Below are 19432 nucleotides of genomic sequence, written 5' to 3' on the forward strand. Positions count from 1 at the left end.
ATTTTCATTATTATAACACTAGAAATAAGGGATTGCTTGTAACTCATTCTAGTAGGCTTCATAAGATACATAAAAGCTTTAAGGGTAAATGTATATACACTTCTATAATAAAGTCCCAGCCACTGTTCAGGCATTATCTATAAATAAATTTAAATGTTTTACAAAAAAATGGCTCTGTCATAAATCCTATTACTCCACTGCTGAATATCTAAATGATCGGACAGCCTGGGACTAGATTGTGATTATTTTATAGCGATAGAAATAATTGTACAATATTGTATATATTTATTGAAAAGAGCGTAAAAAACAGAATGCTGGGAGAGATTCTTGCGCCGCTTCTTCTCTCTCAGAGCGCCATTTGTTTCCAAAGCGGTAGTAGTATCTAGTTGTTATTAGAAATGACATCAAAAAGAATTCTAGAGGAATCAATTTTGAGAAAATAAATGCATTTAATGACTTTATGCCTTTAAAGTGACGTTTTCAAAAGACTGTAGTGCCATCTGTTAGTTGGTCCGAAAATGAAAGCTTTGTCAGCTGTCACTCGCTTTGAAACCTTTCAATTTTTCTTTAATTGTGTCACTGCCCACTGGTCATAAAATGGCGGCTACTTCTAGCGTATGCGCATGTATGTAGCTCTCGTGTTCCATTTTGCATATTTACACTACTAAATCTATCCTTTATGTTCTATGTTGTGACAAAATTAAATAACTAACTCTACGCGAAATTCCAACATGGTAAAAATTGCAATACCTACATTAAAAAGTAGAGTTAGTTATTGGATTGCGTCACAACATTACAAATGAATTTTATAATTTCGAGCTTATATATAGTTATTTTCGGGGCCAATCTCCAGATGGCGCTAGCTTTCAAATAGACAGCTCATAAAGCGTAGAGAGGGCTCTCTTTTCCCTATATATTATTATACTCTTTGTTAAAATCACTGTCAAGTCAAGTGCCATGCTTCGTCAATTATTGTCGTACTCTTTCATATTTGACATATGTCTTAAATCCTAATCTAATTCCTAACCTATAAAATAAAAAATAATAAACAAAAACGGAGTATATGTAATGAAAGTATGATTTTACTCTTATTGAGAACTTTGCTTGAAAAACAGTTTAACTAATATAAAAAATATACTCGAGAAACACATTTTCCATTAAGTACAATCTTTATCAGTTTAACACCCAAACAGTTAATAATATGTTTTCTGTTACGAAAATCCCTAAAACATCTTCAATTTACTTTTCCTCAGCATTGAAGCTGAGGCATAAATCAAAAACTCACTGGGTTCGTAATTCATAAGTATTATCAACAAATTTTGCTTTTGGTAGCAAATTTAAATATAAAAATAAATTTTCAGGCAAAGTTGAAAAGAAAAACAGGACCAAAATATACAGCCTTGAATCATTTTGATGATTTTTATGGTTCAGTTTTTGGAAATCAGTGGGAGTCTATTAGAGAAGGTTTGTTACGTCGCCCAAAATATGTTGCTGTTATAAATAACTATGGAGACTTTGAGGAAACTATGGAGTTACTGTCTAATAAAGGTAAACATAGATTAAACTAAAATGATAGAACAGACAACATTGTTTTATGAATACAGTGTATAGGCAAAGGCAAGTGTAAGATTGTAACAGTAATTAGAATATTAATTTTAACAAAGAGATTGGTCCTACAAAACCATAACTACTAAATGTTTTCAATTAAAATAATAAACGTTACAAATATAGTGTATTTTGGTCATAATGACAATAAGTGGTAATAATTGTCCATATTCAAGAAATAGAGAAAATTCAAACGAAATTCTTAAAGCATTTAAAATTTAGGTGTTCCGCTATCGATCAATATGTTCCTAACTTAATCTCTCTGGAAAAACGTCGTAAGGTAAAAGATCAAACATTTCTGCTAAAATTACTTCATAATATGATTGACTCTCCACTTCTTCTTAATTGCCTTAATTTCCGATGTCCAAGACAATCTTCGCGAATTAAATCTTTATTTAATTTACATACTACACGCACTAACTATGCACAAAATGCCTTCACTCATCGTTCTTGTTTAGTATACAACAAATAATTCTGTTCAATTGATTACTTTTCAGGGTCGATACAGAAGTTGATTGAACAAATTAAGAAAATGTCTTAGTTTTAATTAATTCTCATTAGTATTATATATAATAAATATTGCATCTCTTTATTAACTTAAAATAAAAAAAATGTATATATGTTATTATTAATATTATTACTAAAATCATATATAATTTTCTATAAATATTTTGTTATTTTCAATTCAATATATTTAATTAATATTTATTATTTTCATTACAAATAGGTACTTTTAAATTGTAATTAATTTGCTCGCATTTTTCTATGTACTATTTAATTGTGGAAACTTTTATTGGTCAGTGATTTATAATTTAAGTTTTATTTTTTAAGTATATTAAGTAGTACTGTTTAAAATAAAATAAAAAATAAAAATAAATAAAAATAATCTTAATATATATAAATTACATGACACATTGTTTGTCCCCGATGGACTCCTCAACTAATGAACGGATTTTAATGGGGATTACTTCATGGAGTACAGTTTGGTCCAACTTGAGAGATAGGATAGTTTTTATTTCGATTTGGGACCCATAATTTGTTTTATTTTCAATATTTGTTTTGTATGGAAATATTTTCTATGAGAGAATTTAGTGACACACGGTTTGACAGTTCCGCTGTGAAACAATTTCATTATAACAACAGGGAGCATTTTTTACGAAATAATTCTTGATGTTTTGAAATATTATTGGCAAATTCCTATAAAACAGTATTTTTTCATTATCTACAGAACAACGTCTGTCGGGTCAGCTAGTAATACTGTAATTTTTTAAACATAGAAACAGTTTCAATAAGAAAAATAAATTAATCAAAGTTAATTGAAGTAATTGTGAATATCTTGATTTCGGCAATACATTGATGAAACAGTTTTTTAAATTATGATTAAATATTGTTATTTTCTAGGTGCACATTGTCTTAATAAGTTAATGTCAATACAGCAAGATTTTTCCAATACATATCACAAAATCAACAAAGATTTAACAAAAGACGTCAAACAAGAGAGTAATGTTGTTAGTAATTATGTATCAAAAATGGAGCAAAATGAGATAAGTAATATTTATCCTACAAACCAAGCACTGCCAGAAAAGTTAGAACTTAAAGACACAACATTAAAGAGATTCCATGAAAATGAAGTGGAAATTGAGAGGTGACAATTATATATTACTATAAATAAATTACTACTGTATTATGAAGAAAGAATGACACATCAAATATATAAGGCAAGTGTGTGTGGGCAAGTTGGTCGCGGGAGACCTCATAGAACATTCGTCGACCAAATTGGGGACATTGTGAGAAAAGGAGAGGTCCGAAGCACCCGCAACCGGCGAGCATGTATGAAAAGAGTAATGAATGTAGAGGAAGTGCGTGAGGTTTGTAAGGATAGAAGCAAATGGCATTCTATTGTCTCTGCCTACCCCGACGGGAACAAGGCGTGAGTGTGTGTGTGTTTGTGTACTGTATTATGCAAATTAGCTGAATTTGAATACAAAAAACCTTTATGTCCTTACAAATAAACTTGGCATAAAGTTATATCTAAAAATAAACCAAGAATATGCAAGTAAGGAATGTTTGCTATTATGAAACCACGGTAAAAATGAAACTTTTATTCACATTATAGACATTTAACTAAAAATTTTTGGAAAACTATTCCATTAAGGGATTAAAAATCGCTTTATCAATTTTAATTTTATAGTTGGATAAATGGAATGATAATGGGAAATAATAAAAGTAACAACATTTACATTAAACTCTGACAAAAACAAACAAAATAGCGTGGAGCACTGGCACAAATGAGTAATAGTCTATACACTACACAGCCAGCTGCTGCGAACTATAGGCGACACCCGACCGTCACGCGACATGCAACACACAGACAAAAAAGTTTGAGACGATGTAATAAAAGGTTCACTTTAAAATGTTGAATATTCCTGATAACACTGTCAATAAAGTGTTATTCTGAAGTATTCCAAATGCGGAAAAATTATACATCTGAAAAAACCAATTATAAGCAAAATGTCTACTTATACATTTTGAATATTCTTGGTTTATTCTCAGGTATAATGTCTTTATGCAAATTTTATTTGTAAGGTGGATAGTGTTTTATTTCTAGTAGGCTTCATAAGATACATAATAGCTTTAAGGGTAAATGTATACACTTCTATAATAAAGTCCCAGCCACTGTTCAGGCATTATCTATAAATAAATTTAAATGTTTTATAAAAAAAATGACTCTGTTGTAAATCCTTTTACTCCACTGCTGAATATCTAAATGATCGGACAGCCTGGGACTAGATTGTGATTATTTTATAGGGATAGAAATGACTGTACAATATTGTATATTTTTATTGTAAAGAGCGCAAAAAAAGAATGCTGGGAGAGTTTCTTGCGCCGCTTCATCTCTCTCAGAGCGCCATTTGTTTCCGAAGCGGTAGTAGTATAAGAAATGACATCAAAAAGAATTCTAAAGGAATCAATTTTGAGAAAATAAATGCCTTTTATGCCTTTTTATTTATTTACTTATACATAAGTTGGTAACATTTTATCTTATTCCATAGTTGTTATATTTTATTTATTGCTGCTTTCACATTACAAAAACTGTACTTGTCTTTAAATGTAGAACCTCAGCACAAACCCTCGATGATGCAATAGCTGAAGCTGATATAGACCAGACACGGATCATTGAGCCAGGGATGGGAACTACATCAGAGGCCCTCTATCAATACATACCAGCAACTAAACTGAAGGGAATGGACGATTATGTTTCTGAATCATTGCATTACTCCTTTTACTCTACAAGTACGTCCTCTGTCATATATAGCTTAATTTAAAGAAGAAAAGCAAATCTGTGTTATAACTATACTTTTTTTTATGGAATAGGAGGACAAATGAGCGTACAGGTCACCTGTTGTTAAGTGATCACCGCCGCCCACAATGTCTTGCAATACCAGAGGAATCACAGGAGCGTTGCCGGCCTTTAAGTAAGGTGTACGCGCTTTTATTGAAGGTACCCATGTCGTATCGTCCCGGAAACACCGCACAAGGAAGCTCATTCCACAGCTTTGTAGTACGTGGAAGAAAGCTCCTTGAAAACCGCACTGTGGGGGGACCACCACACATCCAGATAGTGAGGATGATATCCTAACTTGTGGATGTGTGGTGTAACTAAAACATTATTGCTATATTTTTATATTCAACAAATTGGGATAATATTAATAATATAAATATATACAGTATGGATTGCATATATATGAAATAAATGAAAATACAAGTCATATTGGTCCACAGAAATATAGTTAAATTAATTATTAGATTAAAATCCCTAAATTATAAAAGTGAAAGCTCTGTGTAAGGCACCCACTTGGATTCACGGACCCTTTGACAGATCGGACACATATCCTGGAAGCTAGTGGAAAACTGATTACTGAATCAACAAACACTAAAATGGCGAAAAGAATAAAGGCGTAAATTGGACACATATACTCCACAATTCTAATTTATAGATACTTTATTTACAATTACTTACCGACAACCTAAACAAGGCATTAAAAACTTGTATTTTTGTGTCATTCGAATGTTTCAATATTTTTTACAATTAATGAATTAATTACAGGATTCAATACTTAATCCACTGTTTTCCGAGTGTTTTCCTAAGCAGCGAACATGTAATTACAAACAAGTAATAAATTGTTATTATTTAGTTCTTCCTTATTCACAATCATGATCTCTAAACTACTTCATAATTTATAAAAACAAACTTACGAAGCTGTTTAGTTTTAAATACTATACACCCTAGTGTAGTACTTTTACAATAATCATTACAGAACAATTTCAAATTAAATTTAAACAGCTCTTTGTTTATCGATTACAACTCCCTTTAAAGAAAGTTAATTATCGATAGAAGATGTCCTTACCCTACGCCGTACGAAGTTCGACCTTGACTTTGAATAGCGCTACCGCGACCGTCAAAGAGATACCGCCGACATGTGTATAACAGCCTAAATACATGGTCGGATTTGGTACGGCCGGAGCATAGGACGGTCCGGTACCATACCACGTCAGATGGTTCGGCCGGACCAAATCCGACCATGTTAAGCACAGGCTATAAAATACACGTGTCAAGACACTGAGGCGGCTTTTCTTTGGTAGCGCAACCAGTAGCGCTATTCAACTTTTGCACGGTAAAGCGGCAACGCCGCCTAATATATTGAAATATTCAAGTTCATTGAATCATTGACCCAGTTACCTAATGCTACACGTTACGTTACTTTAAAAGTACGTTTAAATTTGCTCAAAATGAAAAGTCTACTTTTTGACAACACCAATGCACATATTTTGTTATTTTTTGGTATGTCGTCAGCAAATATGCTAACAAGTATGTACCTACATTTATTTCATTTATGCTAGTTCCATACTGTATATAAATCTTAGGTCGCATAAAAGAATATTTATAAGTGTCAAATGTGCAAAAGTTTGCATAATGTACGAGGGCTGCACTAAAAGTATCGGGAATGGAATATTTCCATTGTTCCTGTCATATTAAAATCTTTTTAATTGAAAACTCCTTTGTTTTAAAAATCGAATACCATTTATTTATTTAAAAAAAGATTCTCGGTCTTGACACAAGGTCTTTTCAAACTTGTTTAGTCGTTGAGAAAATGGAATTGATTCGAGAAAATTCTAGAGCGATGATTTATTATGACTTTCGAAGTGGTTTAACACAAAAACATGTGTTGTCCGGATGATTTATGCATTTGGTGATGAAGCCCCATCCAAAACCACAATTTATCGCTGGTTTGCTGAGTTTCAACGTGGACGTGTCAAGCTCAGTGATGATCCCCGTCAAGGTCGTCCAAAAACTGCAGTCACCAAAGAAAACGTTGATGCTGTGCGTAAGCTGATTGAGGAAGATCGACATGTGACATACCGCGAAATTCAGGCAACTTTAGACATTGGCATGAGTCAAATACAAATAATCTTGCATGAACAATTAGGTGTAAAAAAGTTGTTTTCCCGATGGATACCGCATTTGCTCTGTGAAGAGCAAAAAGCGGCTCGCGTTACTTGGTGCGTCAGAACTCTTGAATGATTCCACGCAGGATCCTCAAATGCTGTATACAACATCGTATCAGGTGACGAATCCTGGATATACGCGTATGAACCCGATACAAAAAACCAGCCACGAGTTTGGGTGTTCGAAAATGAGTTAAACCCAACAAAAATTGTTCGTTCGCGGAGTGGCCATGTTGCGACTATTCCTCTTGAGGGACAAAGAACGGTTAATGCAGAATGGTATGCTAGCATTTGTTTGCCACAGGTCGTTTCTGAACTTTGTAAAGAGAACTGCAACCGCCGCATCATCCTCCATCACGACAATTCGAGTTCTCACACCGCGCACAGAACAAAAGAGTTTTTAGAACAAGAAAATATAGAATTACTAGACCATTCGCCGTACAGCCCCGACCTGATGATTTCTATACTTTCCCTAAAATAAAGAATAAATTGCGTGGTCAGAGATGTTCATCACCTGAAGAAGCTGTGGACGCCTACAAAACGGCCATTTTGGAGACCCCAAATTCCGAATGGAATGATTGCTTCAATGATTGGTTCCATCGTATGGAAAAATGTGTCAAATTTCGCGGAGAATACTTCGAAAAGCAATAAATACATTTTTAAATAGTAATGTTGTGTCGCTTCCTTGATTCCCGAAATTTTCAGTGCTGCCCTCATAGATAGATACATAGTGAGATTTGTCAATTCAAAATACTTTTACAACCACACTGACCCACTCAGAAGTGATGCGGATATGTATAAACATTATTAATGTATAAATATATTTTGTCTTCAGATACGAGTGATTTTCCCTTAGTAATAGAACCGGAAACAGAGTATTCATACCCAGAGCACTTAAAGTTAATGACTTACGAACGAGATAGTGAGCTTCATATGTTCCCGGAACCAAAGAGATCTCAAACAGGTTTGTTATAATACATGACACTAAACAAAACCACATTTCAAACAAAAAATTGAATATCCCAACATAATAATGTTTAATTAGGTTGCGTTCAAATTACGCGCGGCAGCCGCCCGAGTCGAATTGACCTTCGTTTGCCGCGCGAGTAGTAGTATTTAGTAGATCCAGCCCCCGGCAATTAGGCAGACCAGTTCATGTTTGTTAACCAAATTAGCAATAACTACTATTAATTATTTACCAGAGGGAGGCTCTTTTGTACAGGATGCTGGCTAGATTATTGGTACCACAACGGCGCCTATTTCTGCGGCGAAGCAGTAATGTATAAGCATTATTGTGTTTCGGTCTGAAGGGTGCCGTAGCTATTGATATTACTAGACAAATGAGACTTAACATCTTATGACTCAAGGTGACGAGCGCAATTGTAGTTCCGCACAGAAATTTTGGGTTTCCAAGAATCCTAAGCGGCACTGCATTGCAATGGGCAGGGCGTATCAATTACCATCAGCTGAACGTCCTGCAAATCTCGTCCCTTATTTTAGATTAGAAAAACTTAAGATTTTTAGAACCTGGCGACTCATATACTAGCGTGCAATACCCTTTTCGAGTATGAAAACCATCAATTTCATTGTCAATCCAACCATCAAACTGCGCGCGAACGAACAACAGAAGCTCCTTTGAGGCGGTCCCAATCATCGACAGCGAGCGGATCGACCCGCGCGTACAATGCGTTAGATAGTTTGCAGCGAGTAATTTGTGCGCACCGTAAGTATAAGATGTTTATAAATTTCAGGTGTGTTCAACTATTACCCATTGGACGGGGGTAGTGTTCTGGCAGTGTTGGCTCTGTGCCTTCAGCCAGGTGACAGGGTGCTGGATATGTGCGCCGCTCCCGGAGGAAAGTCCCTCATCGCTCTGCAGACCTTGCTACCGGATGTGCTTGTGTGTAACGATGTGTCCATATCCAGGTCTAATAGGTGAGACATTAACACACATCTTTATTCGTTCTACTATTCCATACCTAATAAATAAATATCACAGGGTAAAAGGAGGGTAGAGAGGTGAACATATAAATACACTGGGCGTCTCACACACTCAAGCACGCTGTTTCAAACATTCTTATCAGGTGTACATACTTTTTAATGTGATTGATGCGAGCAAAGAAAACCTACTTAAATTATTAAGTACTTCATCTTTAATTAACATTACATTGATGGATGTTACTTACCCAAAGTTCGCAGGCAGAAGGTGTGGTGGCAAGAGACAATAAAGTACATTTCCTTTCCATAGACACACATCATAGAACTAAGAGTATTACAACATAAATATTTAACAATACTTTTACACCTCTTATTAACTAACTTCAAAAATTTGTTCAAAAATATCACATGATCAATGGATAAGTAGAATGGAATGAACTTGACCCCAGTCACAAGTCTTGGGCACTTTTCATAGTAACTTCTTCTGCCATGTGATATAATAATTTTAGTTTTTCAGGAATTACGTCCAATTATAAATGCAAGTGACCATGCCCTGGGAATTCCATAATCTCAGCAGCGGATTTTAATGTTCGTAAATATGATATTATTACTAGCTGACCCAGCAAACGTTGTATTGCCGATATTAAAATCGCGATAAAAAAGTAACTGTTGATCGTAGATGGGTGAAAATTTGAATTTGTATGTATTTTTAATAGCTGACTCATAATCAAACAATTAAAAAAAATGTAAAAAAAAATAAAAAAAAAACATCGTGTGGACCACCCTTAACGGGGTGGTGTAAAATAGATGTTGTCCGATTCTCAAACCTACCCAATATGCACTCAAAATTTCATGAGAATCGGTCAAGCCGTTTCGGAGGAGTTCGGTCCCGCACACCGTGACACGAGAATTTTATGTATTAGATATCACATGGCAGAAGAAGTTACTCTGAAAAGTGCCCAAGATTTGTGATGCGTCCGTCGTGGGGCAGAGTCTTTTGACCATTAGCTACAATAAGGTTCACTTAATATCTCTTCTGAATGACGCGCTATATAAGAATTGTTTTCCTATTTTCTACTCATTCGGATTGCCACCCCCGCCATGCAAACCCACTGATTAATATTTTTCCGCTATCAGTAAGGGCGCCTTTTTACTAGGTCGCAAGCGGTGCGACTGTAGCAGCGCGACAATCGCGCGGCTTTTTTTTGTATAGCGAACAGCAGCGCGGCAGTCGCGTGCGATCAGTCTCATTCGAGTCAATGTTGCAAGCGCACGTTTAGCATAATGAATTAGCATTTTTTATTATGTACGCGACGTCGATGGCTTCGAAGGATAGCCAACAAAAGCAGGAGCAACAACGACGTTTCCTCTTTGGAATCCATTTTTGTAATGAACTATGAAGAAGTGCGCCACCCCAATCTAAACAAGTCGCGCGGCTGCAGTTGTAATGAAAAGGCATCAGCTACTGTCGCGCGGCTACAGCGCGACTTGCGACTAGTGAAAAGGCGCTCTAACACGTGAGGCGCAAACACTGTTAATATCTGAAGCGCTTGAGTATTTTTTGTGACCGTCTTTTACGTTCCTGTACACACTCCCCCACCAGTAACAGTGTACACATCATATAAACTATTTTTTCTCTTAGGCATCTGATCCTTACCATCCAATAAGCACCTACGACGCTCGAGTAAATCTCTATCTAGCTCTTGGGCTCCCCTACCATTATATAAATTGATATTATTTTGTCAAATGCTTGTCACTCTGTCAAGCGATTCATCAGATAACTTTGATATCTGCTACTACATGCAACCTATAATTTAAATGGCGCTTACCTACTAGATAACACGATTGGTACATTGTGAAACGCAAATTATATCTTTATTCGATAGATTAGTAGCAAGTAGCCTATTCGTAATTTTACTTGAACACTGTGAAACCGGCACTTGATATATAATTTTGCTCGCATTAATACCTTTACTTATTTACAGTTTATGCGAATTGATATATCTACTAAAATCACTACACTTTATAGTTTTTTATTATTATTAATCACTTCTTAATTTAAAACGCTAAAACTGTAAATAGATTTAAAAGAGTGGCATGAAACTCATTCCCAAGTTTCATGCCACTTTTCTGATCAAAGCTCAACTTTCCCAAAGTGGTGGTATTCATATTCAATAAACCATTTTGACCTAAGTGAATAAATGATTTTTTCTTTCTTGATAGTAATTGATAAATAATGTATAATAAGATTTAAATTTGTGGCAATGTTCGTTTCAGAATTAAAAATATCTTCCGTAACTATCTAATAGACTTTGAGACTAGCAACAAGTGGCAAGAACGTGTTGTGCTTAACAGGAAAGATGGCAGGAATATTGTGGATGATTATGGATTTGATAAGGTTGGTCTAGAAATATAATATTCATAAGTTTACGGCGTGTAAAGTGAAGGTGAAATTGGGTAGGGATCACGTCAAATAGCGGTAAACATTTACCTTTACTCAAAAGATCATCCAAAAGTAATTTACCGGAGACTTAGCTTTTATATTGGTACTAGTAGACCCGACAGGCATTGTTCTGTACACACGTCTTAAATTTGAAAAATCGGTCCAGCCGTTAGTAGGAGTTCACTAATATACAAATGAGCAGGAGAATTATATATAATGGACGGAATTGAGAATCTAAAGTCTAAACCAATCTCAAATTCACTGGAACACACAAAACGTCATTAAAAACGGTCCAGCCGTTTAAGAGGTTGTTCAATTGTGAATCTAAACCATTCTCGAATCCACCTGAAGACACACCAATCTCAAATTCACAAAAAAAATCATCAAAATCGGTCCAGCTGTTTAGGAGGTGGTTCAATTGTAAATCTAAACCATTCTCGAATCCACCTGAAGACACACAGAAAGTTTCATTAAAATCGGTCCAGCCATTTAGGAGGAGTTCATTTACAACAGACACACAAAAGAAATATATATATTAAGATTTTAGTATACAATAATACTAACTGATCTCCAGCCAACCGGACTGACTTAACCGCTGCTGTCTACTGCATAGCTCTATCACCGGCCTTAAGGCAGAAAAAACCGAATAAAAAGTTCTCTATGTACTTAAACGTTAATCCGTTAGAAACTTTTTTCGGTTTCCAAGCTTTCGGTGTGGGACTGTCGTATAATTAATATTATAAAGGATTTTAAATTGTTATAATATTCAGGTGTTAGTGGACGTACCATGCACGACAGACAGGCATGCAGTGATGGAGAATGAGAACAACATATTCAGAGCTGACAGAGTCAGAGAGAGACTGAGGATACCGGAGCTACAGTCGCAATTATTGGCGTAAGTTCTATAATGGTTTTAACAGTTAAATGAATTGTCGCACCTCTTAAGTAGACTGTCATTCAAAGTTGCCCTGTACTTTCCCCGGGGCATAAAAAGAATAGGGGAGTCCCAGGCCCAAGGGTGTGCCAAGCGGTGCTTAAAGAGATTTTACCCCAGGAGGGTACCGGCTCTACCAGAGTCGGAGAATCCCTTCCCGAACATTCTCGCTCGGGCTGGCTGTCATATTTTGGGGAGGGCACAGAACCGCGCATTTCCGAAGATAAACGAGCCAGTAACACCACGGCATCCCTTTCCACGCTCAACGTGGACTTCTGCAATATCAGGGGAAATCACTCCAATTTAAACGCCGTCCACCACCACCTTGAGACGGCGTAGTCGGCCTTGTGTTTCCTTACGGAGACGCAGATATCTCGACCTAGCGATACGTCGTATTTAACGTACCCCGGGTACAAAATTGAGCACAAATTCAAAAGGCGTAGTCTCTGACTCATAGAAGTCAGCCCTTGTCCATCCGATCAAAAAAACTACCTGCTACTACCTCCCTGCTCGCCAAAACTATGGAGAGTTGTCGACGGTTATTGCTCCAACCCGAAGCCCGTGAACGCTGGAGTGCCCCAAGGCTGTATGCTATCTCCCACACTGTTTCTTCTGCATATCAATGATATGTTGGACACCTCTAACATGCATTGCTATGCAGACGACAGTACGGGCGATGCCATATACACGGGGCATGCAGGTCTCTCTATGGAATACATCGACCAGTGCCGGGAGAAACTTGTGTCTTCTATCGAGTCCTCTCTTGAGAAGGTCGCGGAATGGGGAAAATTGTCAAAAAAAATCCTTGGCCAATTTAACCCCCATAAGACTCTAAAAAACCCCATTTGGCGTATTACCGCTCTTCGACAGCACTTCCCTAACAGCCTCGCCTAGTATGGGAATGCTGGATCTCGATATCTCGAACGATTGCCAATTCTGTGGCTATCTGGAGAGCAATGCCAAATTGGCTTCGAAGAAACTGGGCGTCATAAATAGAGCAAGGCAATACTTCAAGCCGGCCCTCATTCTAGCGCTGTACAAAGTGCAGGTCCGGCCACATATGGAGTATTGCTGTCATCTCTGGTCTGGCGCACCACAGTATTAGCTCGATCCATTTGACCGCGTGCAACGCAGAGCAGCTCGAATTGTCGGGGACCCAGTGATCTGTGAACGGCTGGATCACTTGGCGTTGCGTAGAGACATCGCTTCATTGTGTGTCCTCTACCGAATTTATCATGGGGAGTGTTCCGATGAGCTGTTTCTCCTGATTCCTGCTGCCGAATTCCACCTTCGCACGACATGCCACAAGTTAGGATATCATCCCCACCATCTGGATGTGGTCTGGTCCTCCAAAGTACGCTTTTCAAGGAGCTTTCTTCCACGTACTACAAGGTGTGGAATGAACTTCCATGTACGGTGTTTCCGGGACGATACGACATGGGTACCTTCAAAAAAAGCGCGCACCTTCCTTAAAGGCCGGCAACGCTCTTGTGATTCCTCTGGTGTTGCAAGAGAATGTGGGCGGCGGTTATCACTTAACACCAGGTGACCCGCACACTCGTTTGTCCTCCTTTTCCATAAAAATAATAATAATAATAAGCGTAAAAAGACGTCTTTTGGAGTATGAGGTTACTTGTACGAACAATCTTAATGTTGCCATGACAGTAATTGTATTTACAATTAGTTTTGTGACGCAACAAGCACCTGACCTCCCGTTTTAGCAGTCAATTTGTTGTAGTAGAAGCTCCTATAGCTTACAGCACAGCTAAGAAATATCGGCAAATTAATAAATAATATTTGCAAAGTTTGCGCAAAAATGATAAATTTTTGCCTCTTCTATTGCTTCAAATTAGGCAATGTGTATAAAATTATTCAATCATCTACGACTAGAATTAAGTAACTAACCAAGGAAACGATTTTCTGGACTCCTGTTTAAATGGTTAATGGACAAAAAAATTATAGTGTTAATTTTTTTTATTTTCGAAACCTAACCTTTTTTGCTTGCTAATTTAAGTTAGCAGAATAGAAGACACTACAATTTAAGATATATAATGTATTCGACGCAATAAATAAATTTCATATTATTTTAGCAATGCGCTGCGGGTGACGAGGGTGGGCGGGGCTGTGGTATACAGCACGTGCTCGCTGAGTCCGGTGCAGAACGACGGCGTGGTGCACATGGCGCTCAAACAGGTGTTCACCGCGGACGGGATACTGGCCTCTGTCAGGTGAGCGTGTAACATGCTGGCTGACTGCTGTCAACACAGAACGACGGCGTGGTGCACATGGCGCTCAAACAGGTGTTCACCGCGGACGGGATACTGGCCTCTGTCAGGTGAGCGTGTAACATGCTGGCTGACTGCTGTCAACACAGAACGACGGCGTGGTGCACATGGCGCTCAAACAGGTGTTCACCGCGGACGGGATACTGGCCTCTGTCAGGTGAGCGTGTAACATGCTGGCTGACTGCTGTCAACACAGAACGACGGCGTGGTGCACATGGCGCTCAAACAGGTGTTCACCGCGGACGGGATACTGGCCTCTGTCAGGTGAGCGTGTAACATGCTGGCTGACTGCTGTCAACACAGAACGACGGCGTGGTGCACATGGCGCTCAAACAGGTGTTCACCGCGGACGGGATACTGGCCTCTGTCAGGTGAGCGTGTAACATGCTGGCTGACTGCTGTCAACACAGAACGACGGCGTGGTGCACATGGCGCTCAAACAGGTGTTCACCGCGGACGGGATACTGGCCTCTGTCAGGTGAGCGTGTAACATGCTGGCTGACTGCTGTCAACACAGAACGACGGCGTGGTGCACATGGCGCTAAAACAGGTGTTCACCGCGGACGGGATACTGGCCTCTGTCAGGTGAGCGTGTAACATGCTGGCTGACTGCTGTCAACACAGAACGACGGCGTGGTGCACATGGCGCTCAAACAGGTGTTCACCGCGGACGGGATACTGGCCTCTGTCAGGTGAGCGTGTAACATGCTGGCTGACTGCTGTCAACACAGAACGACGGCGTGGTGCACATGGCGCTTAAACAGGTGTTCACCGCGGACGGGATACTGGCCTCTGTCAGGTGAGCGTGTAACATGCTGGCTGACTGCTGTCAACACAGAACGACGGCGTGGTGCACATGGCGCTCAAACAGGTGTTCACCGCGGACGGGATACTGGCCTCTGTCAGGTGAGCGTGTAACATGCTGGCTGACTGCTGTCAACACAGAACGACGGCGTGGTGCACATGGCGCTCAAACAGGTGTTCACCGCGGACGGGATACTGGCCTCTGTCAGGTGAGCGTGTAACATGCTGGCTGACTGCTGTCAACACAGAACGACGGCGTGGTGCACATGGCGCTCAAACAGGTGTTCACCGCGGACGGGATACTGGCCTCTGTCAGGTGAGCGTGTAACATGCTGGCTGACTGCTGTCAACACAGAACGACGGCGTGGTGCACATGGCGCTCAAACAGGTGTTCACCGCGGACGGGATACTGGCCTCTGTCAGGTGAGCGTGTAACATGCTGGCTGACTGCTGTCAACACAGAACGACGGCGTGGTGCACATGGCGCTCAAACAGGTGTTCACCGCGGACGGGATACTGGCCTCTGTCAGGTGAGCGTGTAACATGCTGGCTGACTGCTGTCAACGCAGAACGACGGCGTGGTGCACATGGCGCTCAAACAGGTGTTCACCGCGGACGGGATACTGGCCTCTGTCAGGTGAGCGTGTAACATGCTGGCTGACTGCTGTCAACACAGAACGACGGCGTGGTGCACATGGCGCTCAAACAGGTGTTCACCGCGGACGGGATACTGGCCTCTGTCAGGTGAGCGTGTAACATGCTGGCTGACTGCTGTCAACGCAGAACGACGGCGTGGTGCACATGGCGCTCAAACAGGTGTTCACCGCGGACGGGATACTGGCCTCTGTCAGGTGAGCGTGTAACATGCTGGCTGACTGCTGTCAACACAGAATTATATTCATAATTATTTTTTTGTAAACCTTTACCCTGTTTACTCGTAGCACGCCGGGGTGTTTTGATGCCGTGTCTATATAGGCAGTAATGGAGAATTGTAAAGCAGTTAGAGAAAATAAAAATAGTATTTTTCACAAATGACTTTATATCACAGATCTTACAATCATATTTTTTAACTTTGAAATCTATACTCTGGTAATTATTTAACAACTCTTTAACACTGCAGAATAATTAAATCAATCCACCATTCCCTCTTCTCTATTCGCCCCTTGCCTCACAGTTCACAACGATACACTAGCGCCTCCTCGCCGATACCCGCTCCTCACTTCCCTCGTTACATTATTCTAAATTGGAAGTGGCAAAAAATACCTGCTCTCCTTAAACGAAAACCTCTGCCCATATACCATTACCACTTCAGAGGTCATGATGATGCGGTACCGGCCTTTGGATAGAATATACTTAGAGACTTCTAAGTAGTATCACTGAGAGAATACTGCACTCAGCAGCTAATAACACAATGTGGCTAGCGAGGCAGAAGATTTCTTTCAAATCGGGCCGTTGCATTACGCCAGACATCAAAGTGGAATTTTAAATCCGGTATCAACCAATACAAACTTAAAAAGCGTAGGGGTGTTAGTCTACATATACATAGAGCCCTGCATACTTACACAATATCATATAGGGGGAATCTGATCGTCGATGACTCGAGTCGCTTTTCATTAAATGCAGTTAAAGGAGGTTTTGTGGCTTTCAATTGCAGTGCAGTACTGTAAAAACTGTACTTCCACGCACGATAACACATTAAAACGATTTTTTTTTGTTTTATAAAATCGATACCAGATTCGCCGTTTTAAAAAAATTCGCATCTTTCATGGTGTAGCAAAAGATTATATCATATTTTGTTAATGGTGTTAGCAAACCGAGTAAACGAATGAAACTATTATTTTCAGAGATATGTCATCGGCGTTTCAATGTCTTAGCAGCACGATGGTGCTGGGAAAAGGCAAGGCCTTACCTAAATACGGCCAACTGGTGCTCCCCAGCGTGTCAGCTAATTTTGGTCCTTCGTATATCGCGAGACTAGTTCGGACTAAATAATAATTTTGAATTTCAAATATATTGTATCTAAAATTTGCAGTTTCATAGATTTCAACGCGCTCTTTACGAGTTTCTTCTTTGACATTATCACCGCCATATTGGAAAATGGCGCCTTTAAGCACTTTTTGACAGTATCTCCTTCCTCCTTTTCGTCTCATTTCGTCTACGATGAAAATAAAATGAATAACATCAATGAATGTCTTCACTCATGTAGGTATATAGTTTGTAAACTGGTAGATGTTTGTACCAATTCCCTTTATTTTCCTTGCCTCTGTATTATGTTGTTAGTGTTAAGTAACTGTACAAAATAAATTATGTTTATGTTTTTTGAGAAGTTTTAATCAATAAATGCCCCAAAATGCCTATTCTTCGTCCGTTTAAAAAGTGAGATATTTTTGAATTTATTTATTTGACAAGCGGACAATATTCATGCATAAATGTAAAAAAATATTTTTAAAAGTAAACAGCAAAAATATTAAAAACTGGCATGTACCAAAGATTTAGAGACGTAGTAACAATAATACACCATTATATTGTTCGACCGACGCGTGTTTGCATATTTTTTCTATAAATTCAAATTCAAATATTTTTATTCCAAATAGGATTTATAATCACTTATTGAACGTCAAAATCTACCACCCATTCAAAAGAGACTGCCTCAGACCTGAGAAGAATGGGCGCAAGAAACTCAGCGGGCTTTTATACAGTTGTGAACAGTGATGTGTCGCTCCAAACAATTTATTATTTCAACATTCCCACCACATGGAATATTTTCGTATAAAAACCAAAGGAAAATATTCAATTTTTTCAGCGGCTTTCGCAACGAGTTACAACAAGTATACGTTATTTATATGGCTTTGGGAACGTTCTTAAAAGGTCCTGTTTTTTTCTATAAATTATTCGCGCTTGCATAACTTGACTCAATTTTTTTTATGAAACAGGAGGACAAACGAGGTCACCTGGTGTTAAGTGATCACCGCCGCCCACATTCTCTTGCAACACCAGAGGAATCACAAGAGCGTTGCCGGCCTTTAAGGAAGGTGTACGCGCTTTTTTTGAAGGTACCCATTTCGTATCGTCCCGGAAACACCGCACAAGGAAGCTCATTCCACAGCTTTGTAGTACGAGGGAGAAAGCTCCTTGAAAACCGCACTGTGGAGTACCGCCACACATCCAGATGGTGGGGATGATATCCTAGCTTGTGGCGTGTCATGCGAAGGTGGAATTCGGCGGCAGGAATCAGGTTAAACAGCTCTTCGGAACACTCCCCGTGATAAATGCGGTAGAAGACACACAATGAAGCGACGTCTCTACGCAACGCCAAGTGATCCAGCCGTTCACAGAGCACTGAGTCCCCGACGATTCGAGCTGCTCTACGGTGCACGCGGTCAAATGGATCGAGCAGATACTGGGGTGCGCCAGACCAGAGATGATAGCAATACTACATTTGTGGCCGGACCTGCGCTTTGTACAGCGCTAGAATGTGGGCCGGCTTAAAGTATTGCCGTGCTCTATTGATGACGCCCAGCTTCTTCGAAGCCAATTTGGCGTTGCCCTCCAGATGACCACGGAATTGGCAATCGCTCGAGATTTCGAGACCCAGTATTCCGATACTAGGCGAGGCTTTAAGAGAAGTGATATCGAAGAGCGGTGATACGACTAATGGGGTTTTTTTAGTGGTAAACGCGCAAACTTGAGTCTTCTGGGGGTTAAATTGGACAAGGTTCAATTTACCCCATTCCGCGACCTTCTCAAGAGAGGACTCGATAGAAGACACAAGTTTCTCCCGGCACTGGTTGACGATTTCCCGAGAGAGACCTGCATGGCTCGTGTATACGGCATCACCAGTGCTGTCATCTTCATAGCAATGTATGTTGGAGGTGTCCAACATATCATTGATATGCAGAATAAACAGCGTAGGAG

At 39.3% G+C, this 19432-nt stretch overlaps 2 protein-coding genes across 2 annotated transcripts in view; one reads left to right on the forward strand and one right to left on the reverse strand.

The window, feature by feature from the left end:
* LOC126966023 (lysozyme-like) overlaps positions 1-19432 on the reverse strand; it is a 302967-nt gene that overhangs the window by 6635 nt on the left and 276900 nt on the right. The window lies entirely within an intron of this gene.
* LOC126965968 (5-methylcytosine rRNA methyltransferase NSUN4) lies at positions 1036-17835 on the forward strand. The gene is made up of 10 exons (XM_050809815.1): positions 1036-1288; positions 1362-1548; positions 3007-3250; positions 4721-4899; positions 7949-8077; positions 8865-9048; positions 11329-11449; positions 12265-12389; positions 14519-14656; positions 17362-17835. Exons 1-10 carry the CDS (start codon positions 1202-1204, stop codon positions 17507-17509), a joined length of 1542 nt encoding a protein of 513 aa, XP_050665772.1. The 5' UTR covers positions 1036-1201; the 3' UTR covers positions 17510-17835.

The sequence above is a fragment of the Leptidea sinapis genome, chromosome 9, assembly GCF_905404315.1.
Source record: "Leptidea sinapis chromosome 9, ilLepSina1.1, whole genome shotgun sequence".
Taxonomy (NCBI): domain Eukaryota; kingdom Metazoa; phylum Arthropoda; class Insecta; order Lepidoptera; family Pieridae; genus Leptidea; species Leptidea sinapis.